General features: G+C 32.7%; 1 protein-coding gene across 2 annotated transcripts in view; it reads right to left on the reverse strand.

Moving 5' to 3' along the window:
* Positions 1-22,422, reverse strand: part of LOC124362886 (cadherin-89D) — a 157,791-nt gene that overhangs the window by 78,842 nt on the left and 56,527 nt on the right. For both annotated transcript variants that reach the window (XM_046817760.1, XM_046817759.1), the window contains exons 3-4: positions 5,563-5,693; positions 1,494-1,649 (exon numbers count right to left, since the gene is read on the reverse strand). In XM_046817760.1, coding sequence (XP_046673716.1) covers positions 1,494-1,649; positions 5,563-5,693 — 287 coding nt within the window. The remainder of the gene's footprint in view (positions 1-1,493; positions 1,650-5,562; positions 5,694-22,422) is intronic.

A 22,422-nucleotide genomic window follows, 5' to 3' on the forward strand; every position in this document is an offset into this window, starting at 1 on the left:
ATACCCATCCAATACCTCATTTCCAGGATTCTCGTACTAATATACCCTCCGTCTGAACGCATCTACTGTTTGTTGCCACCGTTTTATAGAATAGGGTCCGAGGTAACAGTGATGTAGCAATAGAGGTTGTGCAGAGGAAATTGCTTTTGTGGACGGTTTGGAAACTTCCTGTGATGATTTGAATACTTGAAAAAAATAGGAGAGAAGTGGCTCTCAGCTCGTCTTACTATTTTCAGTACACTCGTAATTTGAGTTGATGCAGTAGTTAACCGATTCATTTCATAGCAAAACATTAACGATATAGACTTTTCTGTATTGGTTTGGCAAGATTTTACGTGGCCTGAACATAACATGCTTAGTTAACTGCGATTCTGATTTATTTCCTCAATCACATTGTTTTATCGAAGACCCTTATTTTCTCAAGTGATTTCAACTCGGCTTTACTTACCCTGGTGATTTTCTAGAGTGCACTTCTATTTTGTAATAAACCAAGGGGGTTCGGTGAGAGGAAATCGAGATCGATATCTTAAATTTTATAACAGCTTTTCCTTCGGATTATAGCTTTAGTGTCGGTGTGCTGTAAACCCTGAGATGGGATGATGGGACCTAATAGATGAGAACGCCCGCCCGGAAACCAGCCTGTCTATTTCGCATTGAACTTCCTGGCCTCTGCTGCTTCCTGTTTCTTCTATTATAGCACCTTCATTTTGGTAAAACATACATACGAACTAAAGGAAACTAGGATAGGAGCTATTTGAGTGCAACACAGTCAGTGCCAAAATAAAATCATATGTGAATCGTTGCAAATGGGTAATTGGAAATATTGTACATTGAAGTAACATGTAATTAGGAAATAAAATAACATGGTATAAATTAAATAAAGATCTAAACATACCTTAAATTTAAAATTTAATGTTTTAACATCCTATACTTCGATGTACTATAAATTGTACAAGAAGAATTAATAAAGAACAAACTAATAAAGTAACAACTATTTATCTCATCCAAATTCTTATGGAAAACACAAATAAAGCACCTGCGACTTTACTGAAGAAACTATAATTCATTGAATTCTTTAAGACCATCGGTCATCGACAAAATCTTGCCAATTTCGATTTTCAGAGAGGTAGTAAAAGTATATTTAAACTTTAAATGTAAAAATAACATTAAAATTGTTGGCTATTTTGTAATAGCCAACAATTTAGATAGTAGATAGGTTCAAAATGTTCAGACCCACTGAAGAATTTATGCGCCATCATAAGAATGTTAAAAGTTATTTAACAACGTTTGATACTTTTCTCGTGCATAAATAATTAATTTTAGTACAAATTTCAATAATTTACCAGGTACAAAAAACTGGTTTTGGATCTTTCCCAACAAACGTTAAATCCTTTCTCGTCGTGAATCGTTCAAAAAGAGCTGTAGATAATACATGAACTTAGGATAATGAGTATAATTCTATCTTTCTTATGCACGTAGAAGATTTAACTCACCGTGTCATCGCCGTCATCGTAGTCACAGACCAATCTCAGCTTCAGTACGTTGCGGGGGTTAGGCGAGTCAACCAAATCTTCCAGAGACTGGGCCAGGCGAACTGACACCACGGTCTTGTTGACGGGCCTGTATCTGAAGAACTGGACGTCGTCAGCCTGAAATATCATGATGTGGTCAGAAATTCTGTCAACCAACTTTTGTGGCAGGAACTTAACAGAGTAGATAACTGCACGTACAAGAATATAGTGTGTAGCCTACATTCAGTTTCCGCAATAGAACTATCATTGAAAAAATATGCCACAGCGTAGTCTTTCGTCTAAAATATTGAATAATAAGAGACTTTTTATAACTTGTATAGTTACTGTGTACCATTCACAAATTATAACTAGTAGAAGACGTTCATGCTCGATTGTTTACTCACCCTTGACATTAGAAAGTTTACATCGTACTTAAAGCCATGTAGCGAAGTTTTACAATGAAGTTGTATAAACATCTGAGACAAGGATATTAAATATCAAGGTCACAGTTTCATACTAAGGTTCTAACAAACCAGCGGTATGCGAAACTGTAATTTTGTAAAAGATAAAATACTCAAAACTCATTTCTTGGTTGTCCATTTCATTACGTAAATTTCTGATATTGCCATATTGATAAGATTAATACATATATTTAGTCTCTTCATTGGCATAATCTTAGCTCTAATACGCTCAAATCATTCCCCTTAACCAATAGCTGTTTGTGAAATGCTATTGAGAAATAGTTTAATATTCATTAATCCTGAAATATTGTAAGAGAAATCTTCTGCAGAGAATAAAAAGAGATTACTTCTGCAGTCCTGTACTGGAATCCTCTAAATTATTTAGAGTTAAAGAATAGTCATTATTCGTCACTGCATTATTACAACAAACAATCAATATATTACCACTATATTCAAGGCGTATATCCTATTAATCAGTTGGATTCATTATTTTTATTTGAAAGGCATTTGCGAAGCCATCACTTGAAGGTCCAAAAATTACATTTATGTCCATATTTCTGTCTGTTAAGACAACGAATTAACTTATAACCTTAAACGCAAATCAATTTTGATAATGGGGTATGTACATGGCATTTTGCAGAGCGTTGACAAATCAAATTACTCTTTATTTTCAATATAATACAATAATTACAATTCCAAAAATACAATACTGAAAATACCACCACATGGGCCGAGGTCTGTGCGTGAGGGCGAGCTCTTATTTAAAATAATGTTAATAGAATAGACAATTTTTGAAACATAATATATCCATATAGTTCAACTCTCACATCAAGTCACACAAAATGAAATATAAATTTTGAAGAAAAGAAAGAAAGGGAAACCATAAATATCTAAGCAAGCAGTAAGATATGCTGACACTACAGCGAAGCAACTGAAAGTAGTTGTAATAAAATGTAGTTAAAAATTTAGGTGAGAATGAGGAGAGACTCGACGTTATCAGAGTCGAGTTCAGGCTACCATCCGCAGCCAAGTAGTAATCAGTCGTTAACAACTTTACAACCAACAGCCAAACATCATTACAATAGCCTTATACCATGATAGCAACACAAATTAGTAACAAACGTATTAAAATCATATGAAATAGTATCGCATTTAGCTTTCCGAAATGTGCTATAGACTTGAAATTTTTTGCATCTAACCTCAGCGAAGCTTGTCACACGTCATATAGTGTAGCGTACTCCTTCTTTTATTAAATTAAATTGATTTACAATGGTACTACATCTTTGTTATTAAAATGGGATAAAACTACAAATATGAACAAAATTTAAAGTAATGACATCAATAAAGAAAATGCAATTGGGATTTTTTTAATAAAAATCGGAGAGGCCATAGCGAAAATTTGGTCACAATAAATTCTTAATGATAAATACAGCTATACCAAATCAAACGAATACATCATTCAGTTTTTATATTACTCCATTTAAGTGCCAAACATCACACACATAAATCCCTCACTTCTAATATAACAGGAACGAGGGTTATCTGGAATAGAATGTTGGCAGAACGAAGGGATTCTGATTCATCCAACCAAATTAACACTGAATTGTGTGTAACACGTGTGTAATAGTGAGGGATGAGTCGCCGGAATAGTGCACCCATTCATAACAGTGAGAGTGAGTTGTACAATAGCAGTAACAGACACTGCAACGTCACCGAGCACACGGACTGGAAGTGGACGTAATCTCTCCAGTGAGAGGAGCGTGCTGTGCTGGAGGCTCCAGCGAGCGGCCTTGAACCGCAACCTGTTCTCCAGCTCTGGCAGAACACGCCTTCGCAAGTCGCAACTCTCCTTTCTTTCCGGTCCGGATGGGCTCTTAGTAGTAATGAACTTTACTGCTGGACACTCCAGCAGGCTTAGAAGTGATGATTTAGTTGTATAAAATACGTAGATTATGTGAACTGTAGTTATACCTTTTCTAAGTTACGTGGTTATATTTTGGTTTTTGTTCAAAATACCCACTGAATTCAAATTTTGATTAAAAAATTTTGATTCAAAATTTACTTTTTGTATTACCAAAAATACTAAAGGAAAAGAAGACAATGGAATAGGTACGATGTATTGAGATCGAAAGTTACAAGAGAGCATGGACAGAAGAACACTGAAATCTACAACATGGAATTTTTCGATTCCTTTGGTTACCACCTGTTTACCACAGAGGAATGAAAAGGTTATTTTATTTTAACTGAGGTTCTTAAGATACTTAGAAGACAATACTTATTTTTAAAGTATTGTCTTATTTATACTTATTTATTTATACAATACTTATTTTTATCCATAAGTTTCTTAAGGATACTTAGAAGATTTATTGCTTTTTTCCTCGTATCAAATCAATGTGGAAAGAAATGTTTCTGGAATCTCTACGAACACGGCGACGTGACCAGATTCTGTACCGAGTATGACTATGAGATTGATATATTGGTTTTGAAACTGAGATCACGACATATTATACTCATATACAATATTGTAGTATCTCAATAATAAGCAAGCCAATATTTTTAGTATACGACTCGTTTTTATTACTTCCACAAAATTTCATTTCAAAAGCGCTTTTGCCGGTTAGGGAATTATCAGTTAATATAAACATAGGTTACAAAATTGACTGTGGATGTAAAATTGACTTATATTTTACAAACAACTAGACTTTTAGAAATGAGACTAAAAGAACATATAGGTTGCAACAAAAATGTTGGGCTGGCTGTGCATTTTCAGATTCTATGTGTGATTTTAAGCTAAAAGTGGAAAGTAATTTTGTCCTATTTCCACTTCGTTTAGCAGCTATACACCATTTTGTTACTTTATTAAAACAATTTTATCTTTGTTGTAATAAAATGGAACAAACACACAAATCCGTTTACTATTGTTACAAAACTTTCAAACGGATCCATTTCAGAAGGAATTTTATTAGAACAAATATTTTTTAATCAATTTTAATATTTTCAAAATGGCGGCCATTTAATTTTAGTTTTATGAAATATTTAACAAACCACTGTTTTATCAAAATTTATACATAAAAGAATTTTTAAATGACCTTTCCTTTCCAAAAATATCGTATTTGTAAAAATCTGTTTGGAAGGTTTCGTATTACACTTGCAAACTAAATGGCCCATAATTTGACGTTATTTTAACACTTAATTTATAAACAACTATATTTTAAAACAGGATTTTTCCGGACATTTTCCATCGTTCAGTGAAACAAGAAATCAGTAACACTACGTTTTGAGATCTGCAATCTGATCTCTTCTTCAGGTAAAGAACTAACCTAATACATAATTAGAAACTAGGTTAATCAACAAATCTTACCAAAACATTGTGGCACGCCTAAGTCAGGAATCACAACCACCATGTTGTTTGTCAACTTCACTAACTTTATAAACATGCACTTAATAAAAAAACTATACACAACACTAATCATTAAAACTAAACTACGGAATACAGGTTCACAATACGTCTTCATTCGTCTATTAACCACCTACGTGGAAGTGGCTACCTAAGTCGTCAATTTTAATTGCAGTGTCAAAGGTTGACTCACCTTATCGACAGGTTGAATGGTGAGGTTTCTTCGGGGATGGACCTCAACTTGCAGCACTTCGCCTCCTACAGGTAGATTCTCCGGGACTCTCACAAACCTTAGGTACTCGCCCAGTGGATAGAACTGACATCCTGCAACATCAAACGAAAATCACATTATGAAGAAACTATTTCAAAGCGTTCTTACCTATCCTTTAGTAGCGAAACACATTAAAACTTTAATTAGTTTCTTAATTCATAAACGCAGAAATTATTGGAGTACATTCTCAAACATAGGCTAATTAAGTAAGCTATAATAACTTCATTGTTTTTCTGCAAGTAGCTCATTATTAACTGAGTTTCATTATTTTTATAAAATATTTACGAAACCAATACCCACAATTCAACAAACATTGACACAAAACTTCACGATCGTTTAAAACTCAGTGTCAATTTTCTGGTGCCAGATTTAATAAATATTTTATTCTATGCACACTTTAAAACTTTTTAGAAATATTTAATCCTAAAACTTTATTTTTTAGTACCAGCATAATTTTTCTTTTATTTTTCTTTAGATTTTAAAAAAGCATTAAAAAACATAAACAGCATTTAGATTTAAAACATTGAATTCAGTCTTTCCATTTCAATATATATATATATATATATATATATATATATATATATATATATATATATATATCCTAAACTTTTAAAACATAGAATGACACAGAGTTTGATTATATATGTATTCCACTCGGTACTGTACATATTAATTACTTTCCAATGACCCATTAAAAAAAGAAAAAATCAGTTTCATTTGAGTTCAGTCTGTCCGTATTCAAGAGATTTTACTAAGTCATTTTAGCTTTCTTAGTCTAAGCATTTATTTTTCAGGAGCTATTGGACATTGAGTCAGAATTTATGCTTTTAAATAAATATTAGACGTGATTCAATTCACCTTTAGTACAAGTAATTCTTAACCATAGGTTTGACTCTATGCATATTACTTCCTCAAAACATTTTTCCAGATTTAAAACAGACCATATTTTTAAATATATAACCTTAAGACTTTGAAGTTTTAATTTGTAGGTTCTTAAAAAATCAACGTAAAAACGAAATACCAAAATTAACTTTCGAGTTTATCATAACCTTTTTTTGTGTTAAAGGTTTTTATTTAATTGCAAAATTAATATGCGTTTATAGTATAATTAATATATAACATCTTTTAGTGAATCAAAACAGTCGCTCAAATACTGATGTGAGACTCATATTAAATCATTTTCCTTAATCAAATATTGATTAAACTTTTTAGTTTATATAGTTAAACGGGACGTGGATTTTGAATTACAAGGATTCTGTAATGGTATTAGGCTACCGAGAAATGTTATAAAATACCAAACTTTATCTCTTTCCTATAAAACCTAGTCCAAGCTGTGACTCTTTAAGAGAACCACGTCATTGAAGGGCATCGGTTTGACGATATGCATCGCGTAAAAAAGGAAGCGCGATTTAAATACACACTAATATCAAATTAGTGGCATATCCATGATTTGAGTTATGAAGGGCGCAAAGCCATTGACCTATATCACCTAAATTGTAAGAAGGAGGGAAGGCCAGATCGTTATATTTTTTTTAATATGATTTATTAATGGTACACAGTATTTGGTGGATTATTCAGAGTGATAAACTCGTCATAATAAAACATATATTTGTACCAGGTGTTCAGAAAAAGATTTCACATATTTATACAGCGATAGTACTCGTGATTTCAAAGAAAACATGTGTTGCAAACATAGGTAAAGAAATATGTCATGTAGCCGCTAACCACCAGGGTGGTTGTAATTAATTATTTCCGAAGTTATTAGTAAAAGAATAGGCGTGTCAGAGGATATCATTATTTTTCTCAGCCGGTTTAGGAGGCCCTCAGGCCCTCCTCCTGAATCGGACGCTGCCACAAATCTCAGTTGTCAAGGTAGCCACTATAATTCTCAACTGTCAAGGTAGCCACCAATCTGACAATGCTAATAAACTCTCGCTGCCACAGCCGATAACGCTGCCCGGTAAACTGTGAAGGGCAAGTCACTCAATATTTAGATAACAGAAGTGGCACAATTTGTTGTTTGGAGGATCACGACATTGTTGACCAATCTCACCGGTGAAAGGGTCATAATTCCGCCCTTGGTTCTGCACTGCAAATAGAGCGTTCCTTAATTCGATGGTCTATTGTTGCCAGTCCCTACAGACTGTAGTTACTTAATAAACGTTTAAGTGGTTTGCGTAATGTACAAGTTGTTGTGACACTAAGCAACTGTTTAAGAAATCTATCACAAGTGGTGGTTTTATTCCAGTTATCTCTAAATGGTTTCGAGTTGTATGGATGTAGATTAAAATATCATTTTATATTTTAAATAATACCTTATATTATGGATGGCGTCAAATTTAAAATTGGCTAAGGGGCCGAAGTAAAGAGACCAGGCTGCGTTTTTCCTAGTTAAATATGGTATATATCGAGCGTTACATTCACTAGAAAAGAATTAATACTGCTATAAAACAATCTGTTAGGAAAGTTTGTAATATATTATCCAGCGTTAATAGTGTAAAGTTATGAATTCTACCAATTAATTAGAATAGGTCTTACAACTATAATTTATATTTTCTGTATTTTAAAATTATGTTTACTATAAGATATGTTACATAACTAATAGATGAGGCAAAACGTCTTATCATATTATAAACCAACGTTTTATAGCATTTGTTATAGTTTCTAAAGACATGAATGGTTTCTGAAAATTCAGCACGCAATCAAAATTAAATTTTGAATACGCCTAAATCCAAACTTATGGAAAGAGCTATGTAGTACTTGTTCTGAAATTCTTTATCTTTCATGCATACAATATTGTTGAAAGATTTATCTGAAGAATCAACTGAGAGGAAATCTAATGACTAACAGATCCCTTAAGGAAGCTAAGAAAAACTTTTTGAAATGAAAAGGGAAGAACCAAATATTCAGATCCAAAGAACAGGAATCATCAATAACGAATAAAATAATGTGAAAGTTAAATAAATGATTAAATTAAATAATCAATCAAACCCACAGTCACTAGAATACACGAATCAATAGAACGCCCTGGAATCGTGATGTGAGGTCGATCTCATAAGAATCAGGAGAACATGAGGCTACAATATGGTACTACTACCAGCCGCTATGTTGGTGTCAGAGGTTTCCAGGATCACTACAGAGAAATGTCGCCCATTAGAGACGATTTCTCCGTGTAAAGGCGTTGCAGTGTTAACAGCCTGTTCTGCGTGGGAAGAGTGCAATGGGCACTGACCTGCAGGAGAGAGTAAGGTCAACATGTGGATATTGCAGGAAAGAAGCTAGGAAAGAATCAGTTTTTCTTATAGACGTTTTCAAAGCATTTAAGTTGTAAATCACTTGATAAAATTGATTGGCTTGTTGAGTATTTATTACATTATTGAAATGAATACTTCCAGCATGGCTATCTGCAAATTTTAAAATTCGTTATTATAGACTATTAACTATGTCTCAGCAGTGGAGCTTAAGTTCCGATCCTCAGATGGCGGATTTTAGGATAGAGTGATGCTACAAACTAACTATAAACTTTAAAGTTACAAACTGTCAAAAATCGTGTTAAATGACGTAAATATTTCTTTCACATATTTTGGATTTAGTTGTCTGTATTCCATTTCTAGTTTATCAGCTTCTAGAAAAGGTTACGTTATACTCGCAACATTATTTTTTCAATTGAGAGCTATGATTATTTAATTTTTCCTATTGTAACATAAACAAACAATGCCAGTAGATACATTAAAGGCACGATCTGATGGAGATTGGAATCGAAAGTGAAGAGAAAGAGATACAGGAAATAAACTGTCAGATTTCTCCCAATAACTGGACCCAACACGCAATCCATGGTCATATTAATAGGCATTTGTAAAATTGAAACATAATAGACAATTGTTTCGAAGGCGCATAATCAGATTAAACACATTATCGGTTCGAATAAGCTTTCAAATCACCTATATTCTATCACAATAGAGATGTAATTAGAAACTAGTTTTTTAGTCTGGCAACATAAATAATTTCTTAGAGTACGTTGTTTTATTACTTACATTAAAAGTCATTATATAAGTTAGTTGTCATCCGTTTTACGTAATATATCATCTAGGTGCGTTACAAAACCACAAAGAAAGAAAAGCACAGTTGTGTAATTGTAATGACTGGAATAACCAACGTTTAGCAGTCAAGTAATTACCATCATCTACTTCTAGAGAAACGGGATTCTGAAATACTTTTCGGCGTCATAAAGCAGTAGAGACCTCCAAACGACGAGTCTTCTTTGCTATAATACGTTGCCGAAATTCTTAGTAAATATAAACCTGAATAGTAACTGGTCCAGTTGCCTCTTACCCAAGGAGCCGGTTGCTCGTAACATACTGGTTATTCTTCACGGCTTGAGCACGTAGTAACTGGTTTACACTATCTTGTAATAATTCATAAATGGTAAGAAGAGGCTACGTAAGTGCAAAATTCCTTCGACCTTTCTTATCTCTTCCTAATTTAAATATTATAGTCTTTGTAATTCCAGACCTGAACTCTAAGACTTTATTGGTATGAGATGTAAATTGAATTTTATGCTTGGTTGGTGAGCGGGGTAAAACATTAAATAGCTCATCAAATGACATACAAATATTAATACACACGATAGAACCGTGTGTAGTCAGAATTAAAGGAGGTGTAAACGTTGTTTGGTTGGTGAAAATGATGGACATAATTCGTCACATAAGAACAAATGCTGATAGACTTGACAGAAGGACATGTAATCATGAGTTAAGGAGTTTGGTTAGAATAACATTTCTCTTCATATTTTAACAAAAGTGTTCTCACAGCTCTATAAGATACTGTCTGTATAAATACAAAATTAGAAAAACATTTTTGATTCTAGGAGGAGTGGTAGGCAACGGAAGCAACATTTAAGGACACTTTACAATCAGGTCAAAAGATAAGAATGAGTTTTAGCAATATGTATATTAACAATACATAGAGGGGAAGACAAAAACTAATTTCCTTAGAAAAAATTGTATTACAAATAGTGTAATTTTTCTCGACCATATTTTACCAAAATATTTTCTCAAGGGAAATTATCTTTAAGGCCTAGACAAACGTTATCTAAACGAAAAATTGATTGTTGCACGTTTCAATCACCAACGCTTGCAGGGACAGTGGGTGCAGCTAAAATTGGTTACTACCACCAATAATAGTTAAAAATTAATATACTATTTCGTTTGTGGTTAAAAGTGACACCAGATATCTAAATTATGTTATTTTTATACATAGGTATGAACAAATTAATTAATTTGCTGTTGCATTTTAACTGGTTACTTTGGAAATGTTACAAATATCTGTATATTATTTGTTTTGCAATAAGTCGGTTCCAGATCGGACGCTATTTCTAAAACATAAACAATTGGAAGATAACAGTAATGGAGGTAAATATCAACTACAAAAGTTCACTTATGATTTTTGGTCAATATTTTAATCTGAGACATTATTCAGATTAACGAAGCCGGGGATAATGGTAACCCGGAAGTAGATGGAGCGGATGGAGACTTGACCTCATGTGTGGTCTTACAAATTCGTTAACGGGTTGACCTATTGTCACCAGCCATTAAATGACTTGTACCGCCAATCTGTCTTCAGTAAAGGACATCCAGTTAAGGAAGTGGCTTGGCACATTTCGGGATGACTCTACAGATTTCATCTCCTCTACCTCTGAACTGCTATAGATCTTGTTTTATTGACCGCATAGTTTCTGCAGATACCTGTTTAAATTATTGCCAATAACTCATCTTTGACACTTACGTTATATGAGCGCCGCCATCATATTCGCCCACGGGAAGTTATTGATGCTATGCAACTATAGACGGAAACTTCCGATGAGCAGGCCAGAGAAATTTAAAAAATTATCTATTGATACTTTCATATGATTTTTTTGTATTACCACACACGGCTTATTGTAGTTGTAGGTAATAAAGTGCATTCATTAAAAAAAATTTCTTCTACAAGCCGTACAACACATTATGCAGGATTCCAATCCGTTTCAAAATGAATATTCAAACACTAAACATTATCAATATTAAAATCATAGCAAAAAGCAATTGAGAAAAACAATAATTTTACTAAAATACAATTTTTGAAAATAGATTACACACTCAGTCTTTTTAGGATAAAAGACCTAGCAGATCTCTTGAAGATCTCAAGCCTTGGCAGAAGAGGTCAAGTTCTGTACATCAGCTGTATGATATTTATGTTTAAATTATTAAAATGTAACACTTTGTCACAGTTTTCTAATCCGGCAGTAAAATGTTAATGTGCCCTGCTTATGTTTTAGGATATTGATCCAAATTAACACTATAAAACCTTTTAACTCTCCACTGTTTTCTTTTTAACTTACACGTTTTCGAGTTACAACCCTACTAAAGTTATTAGTCATTAAAAGTTCCATATTTAAGCTGTATTCCGTAAATAATTTAATATGTAATAAAAAGTGAACGATTTTAGTGGTGAGTGAACTATTATTATCGTGTACAGTATAAGTAATAAAACCTTAATGTAGTTAATAAACCTCCAACATGATTATAAAAATTAAATATTATTTAACACATAACGACCATCGTAGCTCTCAAATAAGCTCATTAGTATTCGATAGTCGTGTCGGCGATTTAATAAGTACATATAACTTTTATTACTGACCGCGAATATCGCAATAAAAGTTTAATTTGCAGTAACGTAATTTTCTTTTTATTATATTTCAAGTTACATACTAAACGGTGCTTAAATATGGAAAAATGTGCCGTGTTTATAAACTAGTAAACTGTACTTAACTTAAATTAACTAGTAAACTCATTAACGAGTATTTTTTATCGGAAGTTAACAAATTATATTATATCAAAACTTTAAGAAAATACATAATTTCACATAAGAATTAGTCACCCATAAAGAAAAATTACAACACATTTTATATTTCAAAACTTATATAGTTTTAAATATTTATAGAACAACAGATGACGTTCTCTATGTTAACTACCCTAAATTTTGTCGTTTTTGAGATACCAATGGTAAAACAGTTTACATGGCCATCCTGTTTAGCGAAATCTAATGAATATAACACCTAAGGAAAACAATTACCGAAGAAAACATTACAAAATAAAACACAAACGTTTACAAACGTAGGCCTTAGCCAGCAGAGAGAATTCGGGGTTTAAAGCCTCCCCCCCTCGAAATACACGTTATAATGGTGAAGTGAAACCGAGCTTCCGAAATACAAAGGTTTTATAGATAACCAACATCCTCCCCCCTAAATCTTTTTCTAACTGTGGCCTTGCCAACTAAAAACTCCTTTATAAATTTATATATATATATATATATATATATATATATATATACATTAAACTGTATAAATGGCAATAGCCATATTTGAATCGGAAAAATTAAGCGCTCTGTGGTGTAATGGTAGCACATTCACCCGGCAAGTGAGAGATCCGGGTTCGACTCCCGGCGGAGCAAGTACTTTTTGCGATTCAATGTCTATTGAAATTATATATATATATATATATATATATATATATATATATATATATATATATATATACTTTTAGAATATGGTCTTCACCCATACAGTGTGCAACATCTCTAAATTCATTGGTCTAAGGACAAAAAATTATAAACTTGAAAAGCAGTAAGAAATTCTCAAAATTTAATATTAAAGCTTTTTTTTATTTAAAACTGTAAAGTAATACGATTCCACGTAACCTTTATTTGATTACTGTACTGTAATTGTATTCCAAGGACGCACAACTAAAACGTTTACTTTCATTCCATTATCCATTGCAGAGTCTGACATCATTCTGGAATTATCAAACTCCAATTACACCTTCGCCAGTAATCAACCGAGGTCCCAGGGCGACACCGGTACATGTCCGCACGTCCGCCCATGAGTCCGCGGAGTCCATCATCATCCACGCGACACTTTCCTTTCTGTCCCGTCATCCACGCGTGATTCAGCTAACAGAATCGGCCCTGCCTCTTTCGTCCAGAGCTTTAACAAGATGAATCTTTTTTATAAGCAGATATTCAACTCATCTTTCATCTGTTATCTATAATGTCAATGACATTCAATATCAGATAAAGGCTTAAAAATATTTGCTCTGATATTAAACAATATCAAACACTAGGCATGCAGTTCCCCTTTCTCAGGCATTCATAATCTTTATACTCCGTGCAAGTATATTGAAGTATTATATTAAAATGTTTAGACAAGAACGAGTAAAAGTACAAAATGCAACTAAACATACTAACTTATCTCATCAAACTGCTAATAAAATTAAAGGTCATCTTTTTATTTAAAAGATAAAGTATGATTTATGTTTCACATTTGTACATAGCCCATATCTTATAAAACATTTTTTTGACACTGCTACGAAATTAAATATAATAATAAATTATTATATTTCATTTAACAATTCAAATATAAAATACACTTGGCAATACATTTTGAAAGTAAAATGTATTGCCAAAGTGCCGTCGTAATACGTTACCACGTATTATCTTTTGACAATTCGCCACTGAGTAACATAATGTGTCAAAATATGTTGCAGTTTAGTATTTTTAAGTGTTATATAATTTGATTTTTAATGGAAAAAATTCAGTGATTTTTGTTTATGAATCTGAGAATGTATATGTTTTGATTAACCACATATTACAAAATCTGAAAAGATTGAAGATAAAACCTATATACTCATAAAGTGCAAAAAATCAATCTATACTTTTAATAACTATAATAGTTTAGAAAATAACTAGTACCATTCAATATTCAATATTAAAGTTGAAGTTTGCTGTGTGAAACCACTTAAAAAATAATAATTTTGTACAATAACAAAGTCATTATCAATATTTCTTTCTGCTTACTATAAAACGCAGAATTGGAAGATTACAATACTTGTAAAGGACGTATTGACTTTGAAAAACAAAACTTAACTGACTGCATATATGTTTTCAAACATAAAAGAATCAGAGGTACCTTAAAAACGTATGGTTGTGGATCATAGCTAGTTGTATTTAGGACAGTTTTTCTATAGCCTAAATTTAAGTAAAAATTTTATTTTCTGATATAGTCCATCAAATAAAATAGTGCATGAGCTTACAAATAAACCCTCTCTAATTTTATGTTGAGTAATAAATTATTCTTTAACTGACGTTTTCAACGCCGTGTCGTAAATACCCACATAATTATAAAAGGACCATAAAGACACCTTGTCGGCTAGATTTAACACAGGGCTGGATGCAACAAATGATGTTTTTAAACGACAGTGGTGTATGTAATATGCTAATGCAAGGAGAATGCAATAATATGTTTATAAGCTACACAGAACTTGCATATCTAAGACAGGCAGGAAGCAAAAAGAGCTTCGAAGACGGAGGGAGTCTCGGAGGGTAATAAACTGAGATTGTGGCGAGTAATTACGGTACTTGGTGCCACTCCTACCACTAGTGGGGTCACTAGTTTTATGGTAACACATTGACCCGTAAGGTTCACGTATCAACTGAAGACCTTAACGTCCTTGAAGGGTTGCCAACTGTACAAAAATTGCGAACATTTTGGATGAGTACCTCATTGTTCTTATCTGTTTAAGATCCGTTAGAGTTTATAAAAGACTTTAAAAGCCTTGACTGTTTAAAAATATATACTAGTAACACTTTCAGTCCCAGTTGTCTATATAAATCTGCAGTAAGTGTAAGTATGATTAGCGTGAATAATATGGGGCTGATAGTGTTAAAATACAACTTAATAATCTTGAATGGATTCAAACTTTGAAATACTGATCATATTGCAACAAACGGGAAATACAAATGAAGTAATGGTCACCAAACAAGAATAAGGGTAATCTATTGCGTGTTGTAATCACTATGTATTGGATGAACGATTGTTATAGTCCTTACGTCACACTACGCAGGAAATGATTCTATTCCAATATGGGTTGGCACAACATCACATTTATAACAACAATGAGACATCGCCTCAGCGGGCGTCGTGTTATAATTTACCAAGTAGCGATCCATCTCTGCCGACTTTCTACCGCTTTGTACCGGAGGAGATGACTGCTATTGGTCGATAATTGTACAGATCAGTCTTGTCTTCGAATCGCTCACTTTCTCACCGACACAATGCGGAAGCGAAGGTATGATTTTGTGCCCAAACATTTGCTGTGAGTTTATCAATAGGTAATAAATGAACAATGGGTTCATTTTTGATTCCACCAGGATTAAATTGGGTGTTTATAATTGGGTGTTCTATTATAACGAAAGGATTCACTTGAAGGTTGTAGTTTGAACTTGGCAACACAATGTTTCTATAAATGAAAACCAGCTGATAATCCTACATGGGTGCCGTTGATTATTGGCTTTTGTATAAATTTATGGAGCTTTTTGTAGAAAGAAGGAGTGTTTAGATTCTTCATACATTCAAAATTGGTCAAAGTTATGCTTTTAGCCTTAGGGCATTACAAAATAATTATTAATAAATTGAGTAGAATTGTATTGGCATTATATATGTGCAAATAAGAGTACACCCTCGCAGCCGATGGTCAGTTGTAATTATTGCCACCTTGAGCGCCAATGCATGACATTCTGTTAACCTCAATTCGTTACAGTTGGCAGCAGTTAGCGGTCGAACCGCAAAGTGCGTTTGGACTAATTAAAACTGAAACCAAAAGATGATTGATAGCGTAGTGACTTTGGTCTCGGAAAAGAAGCAGTTTAATGTGTGTAGACGAAAAAAATCAGTCAATGTATTTGGAAAGTTCAACGACCCCAAGGCATTCATTAAAACAAGCATTGCACCACAAAAACATTTTCCGTTTTGTGTGGATTTCGGTTTTGCGTAGTAAGTAAGTAAGGATGGCCATTGTCGGTAGATCACTGTCTTGCATCAGTTGAAGGTCCTGATGATGATGACAATAATGATTTCAAAACTACGCGACTCAAATGGTCCAGGAAACAAAAGAGTTGCATTACACAACCAGCTTTTGTAACGTCTCTTTTCTGTGACCAATATTTTCCAACATATTGCATGGTCTCATTCCATTGGATTATAAGCTCTTAAGTCTCTTCAAGAAGTAGTTCAACAGGATTTCATATCAAAAATATGATATTCGTCAAGTGATCCATCATCATACACAGAAATCTTGACGTACAATATGAATTGTGGAACTTTTAATAGTCATATTCGTAACCTATTAGCGTATAAATTTTTCATCTCCATGATTTGTGTTTTACAAGAATCCTATAGATACACTCAATATGAGGGTTTTGCATTTTCTCATAACCAATCGCAAAAGCTTGTAGAAAATCATAACATCACTCGTGTGAACTTCTAATACTCTTCGTAAATATAAGGTACACGGGCTTGAATTATTGATGGAAAATTTAAAGCATTTGCTTACAATTATGAATGTGATGGTACTCTACAATATCCATATTTGAACCCAAGGGATTACGTTCCTGATTCAATGGGGAAATATACGGTGCGGAAACGGTGACTTGCTGTAATGACTACTAAAGATTTTAGTGGTGCTTGGGAACAAATATACACCAACGTAAAATATCCTGTCAATCGTAAAATTGAAACCGCAACGAGTGGTTGGTCTTGGATCAGAATTAAAATTTAATATTAATTTAAATAATCTACCTCACATATTCAATAAAAGAGAACTGTAAAACGTGTTTTTAATTTAACGTATATAAAGTTAATTAGTTCTTTAATTCTAGTGAGTAGAGGGAACATTAATAAAGTAGCCCTGATGTACGGTTTTTTAATTTGACACTAAACGGTTGGCACGCATGCGTATTAGTTGTAGTTACTTAGCTAGTTGACAGCTGATATTTGCCGCACAATTTACGATGATGCAGAAGCGCCGTTGCAGCTGGCGGGCCGCTCAGCCATTATCAAGGTAGGAGGACTCGCTGCACCCAGTTTACCACCCGGCCTTCTAAGTTTATTGCCCTCCTCTGGCAATCAATTCTGAGACGTGCAACATTCCCGGCAACTTGCTTAAGTTATAACTAAGTAATTAATCGTACCATTATTAGTTGTAAACTGGTACTTTCTTAACGCAAGCAGCAAATAAGAGTTAATTGGTTGCGAAACGAGCAACTACAGTTAGTTGGGATGCTTGATATATTGACACATCATCAGGTGCTATTTTAACATTCAAAATAAAAAGTATTGAAAGGTGAGCAGTAGTTTTTGGGTGTTTAGTAACAATTTTTTTACAAAGTAAATTTATTACTCAACTCTTACTAGAGTGAGGATTATTGTATTTAGCTAGAATGCTTTAAAAATATCTCTATCTTATAAAACGTACTTAGTCATAGTCTTATTTTAGTTGTATATTAATTTGCCCTCGATATCGCAAAGAAATAAAAATCTCCAATTACTTATTTCCTAAGTAAGTAAGTTCATAAGAGGAAACCTGTACCAAAAAACTAAAAATAACTTTTCACATGGCGTTTTATGTCTACCTTCTCAATTCATACAGTTTACAACAGGTAAGAGAATGTATCTCTGGTGGAATAGTTCAATTTAAAAGTGATCTCCACACCACATCACCTTCCGCTTAGAGCAGCATCTGAAATTTGACTAGTCTAGTGTAGTCTGTTACATAGTCTTTTTGTAAACAGTTTTTCTCAAAAAGTTTTTATTATTATTTTGTTTTTTATCATCCTTGGATAATAATGTGCAATTAAAACTTACGTACGTTTTCAGTAATTTTATGGAATAGTTTTTTTGGAAATGGTCGATGTTTTATATGCCAAAATTGTTTACTTTGTGTGTGTGTGTGTGTGTGTGTGTGTGTGTGTGTGTGTGCGCGCGCGCGCTCGCGTGCGTGTGTGTAAAATACACTTGTTTAGTGCAGTGATATGGTTTGTACTTCAGACGCATGCCTATTCATGATCGTTTGTTTTAAGCACATCGTAAGCAGATGTCACTGTCAGAAATAATTGCTAGTGATATTTGTCGTCAGCAACAAATAATAAAAGCTCGACATCCAGATCATCTCCAATATCACTAAAAGATCAAATTAACGTGTGAAGTGAGAACAATACACTGATATCAAAGACTTTTGAAGGACCATTCAACTTTGGTTTGAGGAAAAGCATTTTGTTAGCGCCATTCTGGGCCTACCTGTATGTCCTTGGAGGTTATAATTTTGTTACAACAAAAAACGGAAATTCCTCTATTACTAGCTTCTCAGACCAGTACGGCAAGGTTTGCCGACTTTTCATAAAACCTTAATCTTAATTCATGTAAGATTAATTTTAAATATTACATTTAATTCAGGTTTTGCTAATTTAAAGTGACGGGCATGGTATTCGTTATATATTTTTGACTGAAGACTTCACACTTTGTCTGCATCAAAATATATATCAGACTCCGATGTTATTGTAATACGCTGAGTAGCATCAAAGATCAAACTGAAGAAGGGTGTCCTGTATCCAATAACTAAGAGCTCGGTAGCCCAGAAGCTACGAAGTACAAATCACCCGGGCACAGTTCCAAGTGGAAGAAGCAGGAGGTGCCTGCCGGATGGAGCAGTTGCGGCCTACGACAGAATTCCATTTACAGCATCTCAACTGTCAATGTTAATTTAACGCAGTGGTTTTATATATGAACTCGTTCAATATACTAATGAAATGCTGTCACTTTAGACAGATTAATTTTAAATGTATGCATCATGACCGCAGTTATGTTTAAAAAATTATTCAGTTCATTCTAAACAACGATAAAGATCATGCAAGATACTTATAAAACTATTCAGTTAACAGCTTCATAAGTTATTTGAGGAGTTTTAAGAGCTTAAAGAGATTTTGAATTAATTTAATGAAAACCAACAGGGTGAAAGCAATTATATGGAGTCCTGCCCGAGTTATTAATAAGTATTGTCTTTTGATAAACTGTATTCAAGATGGTTCACAACATCTGTACAAATTTTCAGTATTTTATTGACTTTTATTGAAAGAAACTCTTGCAGAATGACTAATGTAGTGCTCCAAATGAATGCTGTAGAAGAAAATGTCATCGCTTTATTTCCTCTTGTCTCTGGTGCAGATTCCAATAACAGTCCATCGATTATTCGTCAAAGGCAGATCATCTTATAAGGAAATGTTTTAATTTTCTACGAGTTGTTCAGATATCAGATTGATAAATTTTCATATAGGAGACTCCAAAAGATTCTAACCATTATTGCAGCAAGTTAATGTACTTCATAGAAAACACGTTTAAATTATGGACGTGTGCTATTTGTCGACAAGTCATTCTTAATCGATTACTATTCTACAATAACCTAAGTAACGCGCAAAGAGAAGCGTAGAAAGAACATTTTTGCCGTATGTCAAAAAATTACCATCAATCTCTATAATAGTTTTGATATTTAGTGCAAAATGATTATCAAAATGTTTATTGTATCATCTATTTTACTGTATAACTATGTCTTTCTCGAATTGATACACAAAAGAAAAATTTAAAAAATATTGGTGTTATATGCTTTCATAATTTCTGCTGAATTAGACAATGGTGGAAGGGTAGATGTAATATATACGGACTTTGCCAAAGCTTTTGATAAGGTCAATCACGATTCTCTTTTAAGGAAGCTGTTAAAGTTCGAATTTAACAATGGGTTTGTACTTTTTATTGAGTCTTACCTCAAAAATAGATTACAATATGTATCAATATCAAATTTAAAATCAAAACAGTATTTAAGTGCTTCAGGTGTGACTCAAGGGTCTAACCTGGGACCGCTTTTATTCATAGTTTTTATCAATGATCTTCCAGAAAAGTTACAGAATTCAAAACCGCTTCTTTATGCTGATGATCTAAAACTATACAGACCAATTTACAATGAGTATGATTCTAAACTCTTGCAAGAATCTCTGGGTAGCCTTTTTGAATGGTGTAACTGTAATAGGTTACATTTAAATTTAATGTAAAAAAATGTTTCTGCATGACTTATTCCAGATCAAAAAAGGGTAGAACTTTTAATTATTTTATAAATGGGTATAAACTGGAAAATCTGAAAGAAATTAAAGATCTAGGAGTTATGTTTGATTCTTCTTTTAAGTTCGATAAACATTTAGACGTTACCATCAATAAGGCTTACAAAATGCTAGGTTTTGTTATGAGGAATGCAAAATATTTTTCATCCACTGATGCAATCAAATCCTTATATTTTTCTTTTGTTAGAAGTGGATTAGAATACTGTTCAATTATTTGGAAACCCTATACATTAACAAATATTCAGTCCGTTGAAATTATTCAAAATAAACTTTTAAGATATTTGTATCTAAAAAAACACAACACATATTGTGACAGAAATTTCCCCACTGATTCTTTAAGAAATTTATTTAATTTTCAAATATTTATTTAACTTTCAGCAAAAAGACTAATTTTTAATCTATATTTTTTGTTTAAATTACTAAATAACCTGATTGATAGTTCACATTTACTTAAAAATATAAACTTTTATGTCCCTAAGTTTCATTCAAGGTCCAAAATATTGTTTTTTATTCCTAGATGTAACACAATCAGCCATTATTATTTTTCTTTGTTTAGGAGTTTTAGATTTATTAATAATAACAATTCTTATATTGATTTAAATTTAGGAAGTGCAAAAGATTTTATTGGAAAATTAAAACCTTTAGTTTGAGACTTTTACTCGAAAGACTGTAATAATCTGTTTATTTCTTAGTATTTTTACCAATAAGTTAAGTTTTTGGATTATTTGTAGGATTTTTGGTATGTTATTTATGTAACCAATCTAGATATTATTTGTTTAGAAGTGTTTCATTTTGCTCTGTCAATTTAATTCTTATATAATTTTAAGATGTTGAGCATGTTATTTATTTCAAGGTGAAAGTGTTTTTTTCCTCTATTGTTAAGAATAACATCGTTGATTTTGTTTTTTGAGCTAGTATAATTATTAATTTATTTGTAATTTGCACTGCACTTAGGTTAGAGGATAGTATAATTTTTGTTTAATTTTTATTTTATTTAATATAGCTAATTTAGGTAACTGATGACCTGTAGCTATTTATAAGTCAAAATAAATAAATAATATCTAAGTGGTACATGTGGAAAATGTTTTAAATCAAATAAAAAATAACCAGTATAGTTATAAACATGCACAAGGCACCAAACTATTTAGAAATGTTTACAGCAATTCCAACGGAACCTCTTACAACGAATCCTACAACACATAAGCGAGCATGAACACTGTATAAGTACGCTTGTACAAGCCAGGGGCAACAAATATTTTGTCAGTTGAAAGATACCAGCTGTTTTGTCTCAGGTATACAAAATTACAAGATGATAAATATCTTTATACTTTTTCCAACGACCTTTTTATATCAACTAGTATTCTCGTAAATAAAAAGTAGCATTCTTCCCAAACAATATACACAGTTCTCCCAGTGGTCTAGTGTATAAAATTAAAAAAGATTTAACTAAACCGTTTACGATTTAGAGTCGTCTTTTACATCGTATTTGAGGTTTTCACTATAATACTACACAGCATGTGTACGATTCGGTGTACGTATAGTAGCGATTGGGAAGCACATTATGAATAATTTTATTTTTACATATTTTTGTTTTTTTAAACTTTTCTGACTTAAAATTTCTGAAAATAAAATATACAATTACAAAGAAAACTTATAACCCAATAGTACATACAGTATACATGATAGTGTAGAATTATAATAAGTTTGTCTTACAGTTCGACAAAATTCTACCTGTAATTCCACGTAAGA

This window comes from Homalodisca vitripennis, chromosome 5, assembly GCF_021130785.1.
Source record: "Homalodisca vitripennis isolate AUS2020 chromosome 5, UT_GWSS_2.1, whole genome shotgun sequence".
Lineage (NCBI taxonomy): Eukaryota > Metazoa > Arthropoda > Insecta > Hemiptera > Cicadellidae > Homalodisca > Homalodisca vitripennis.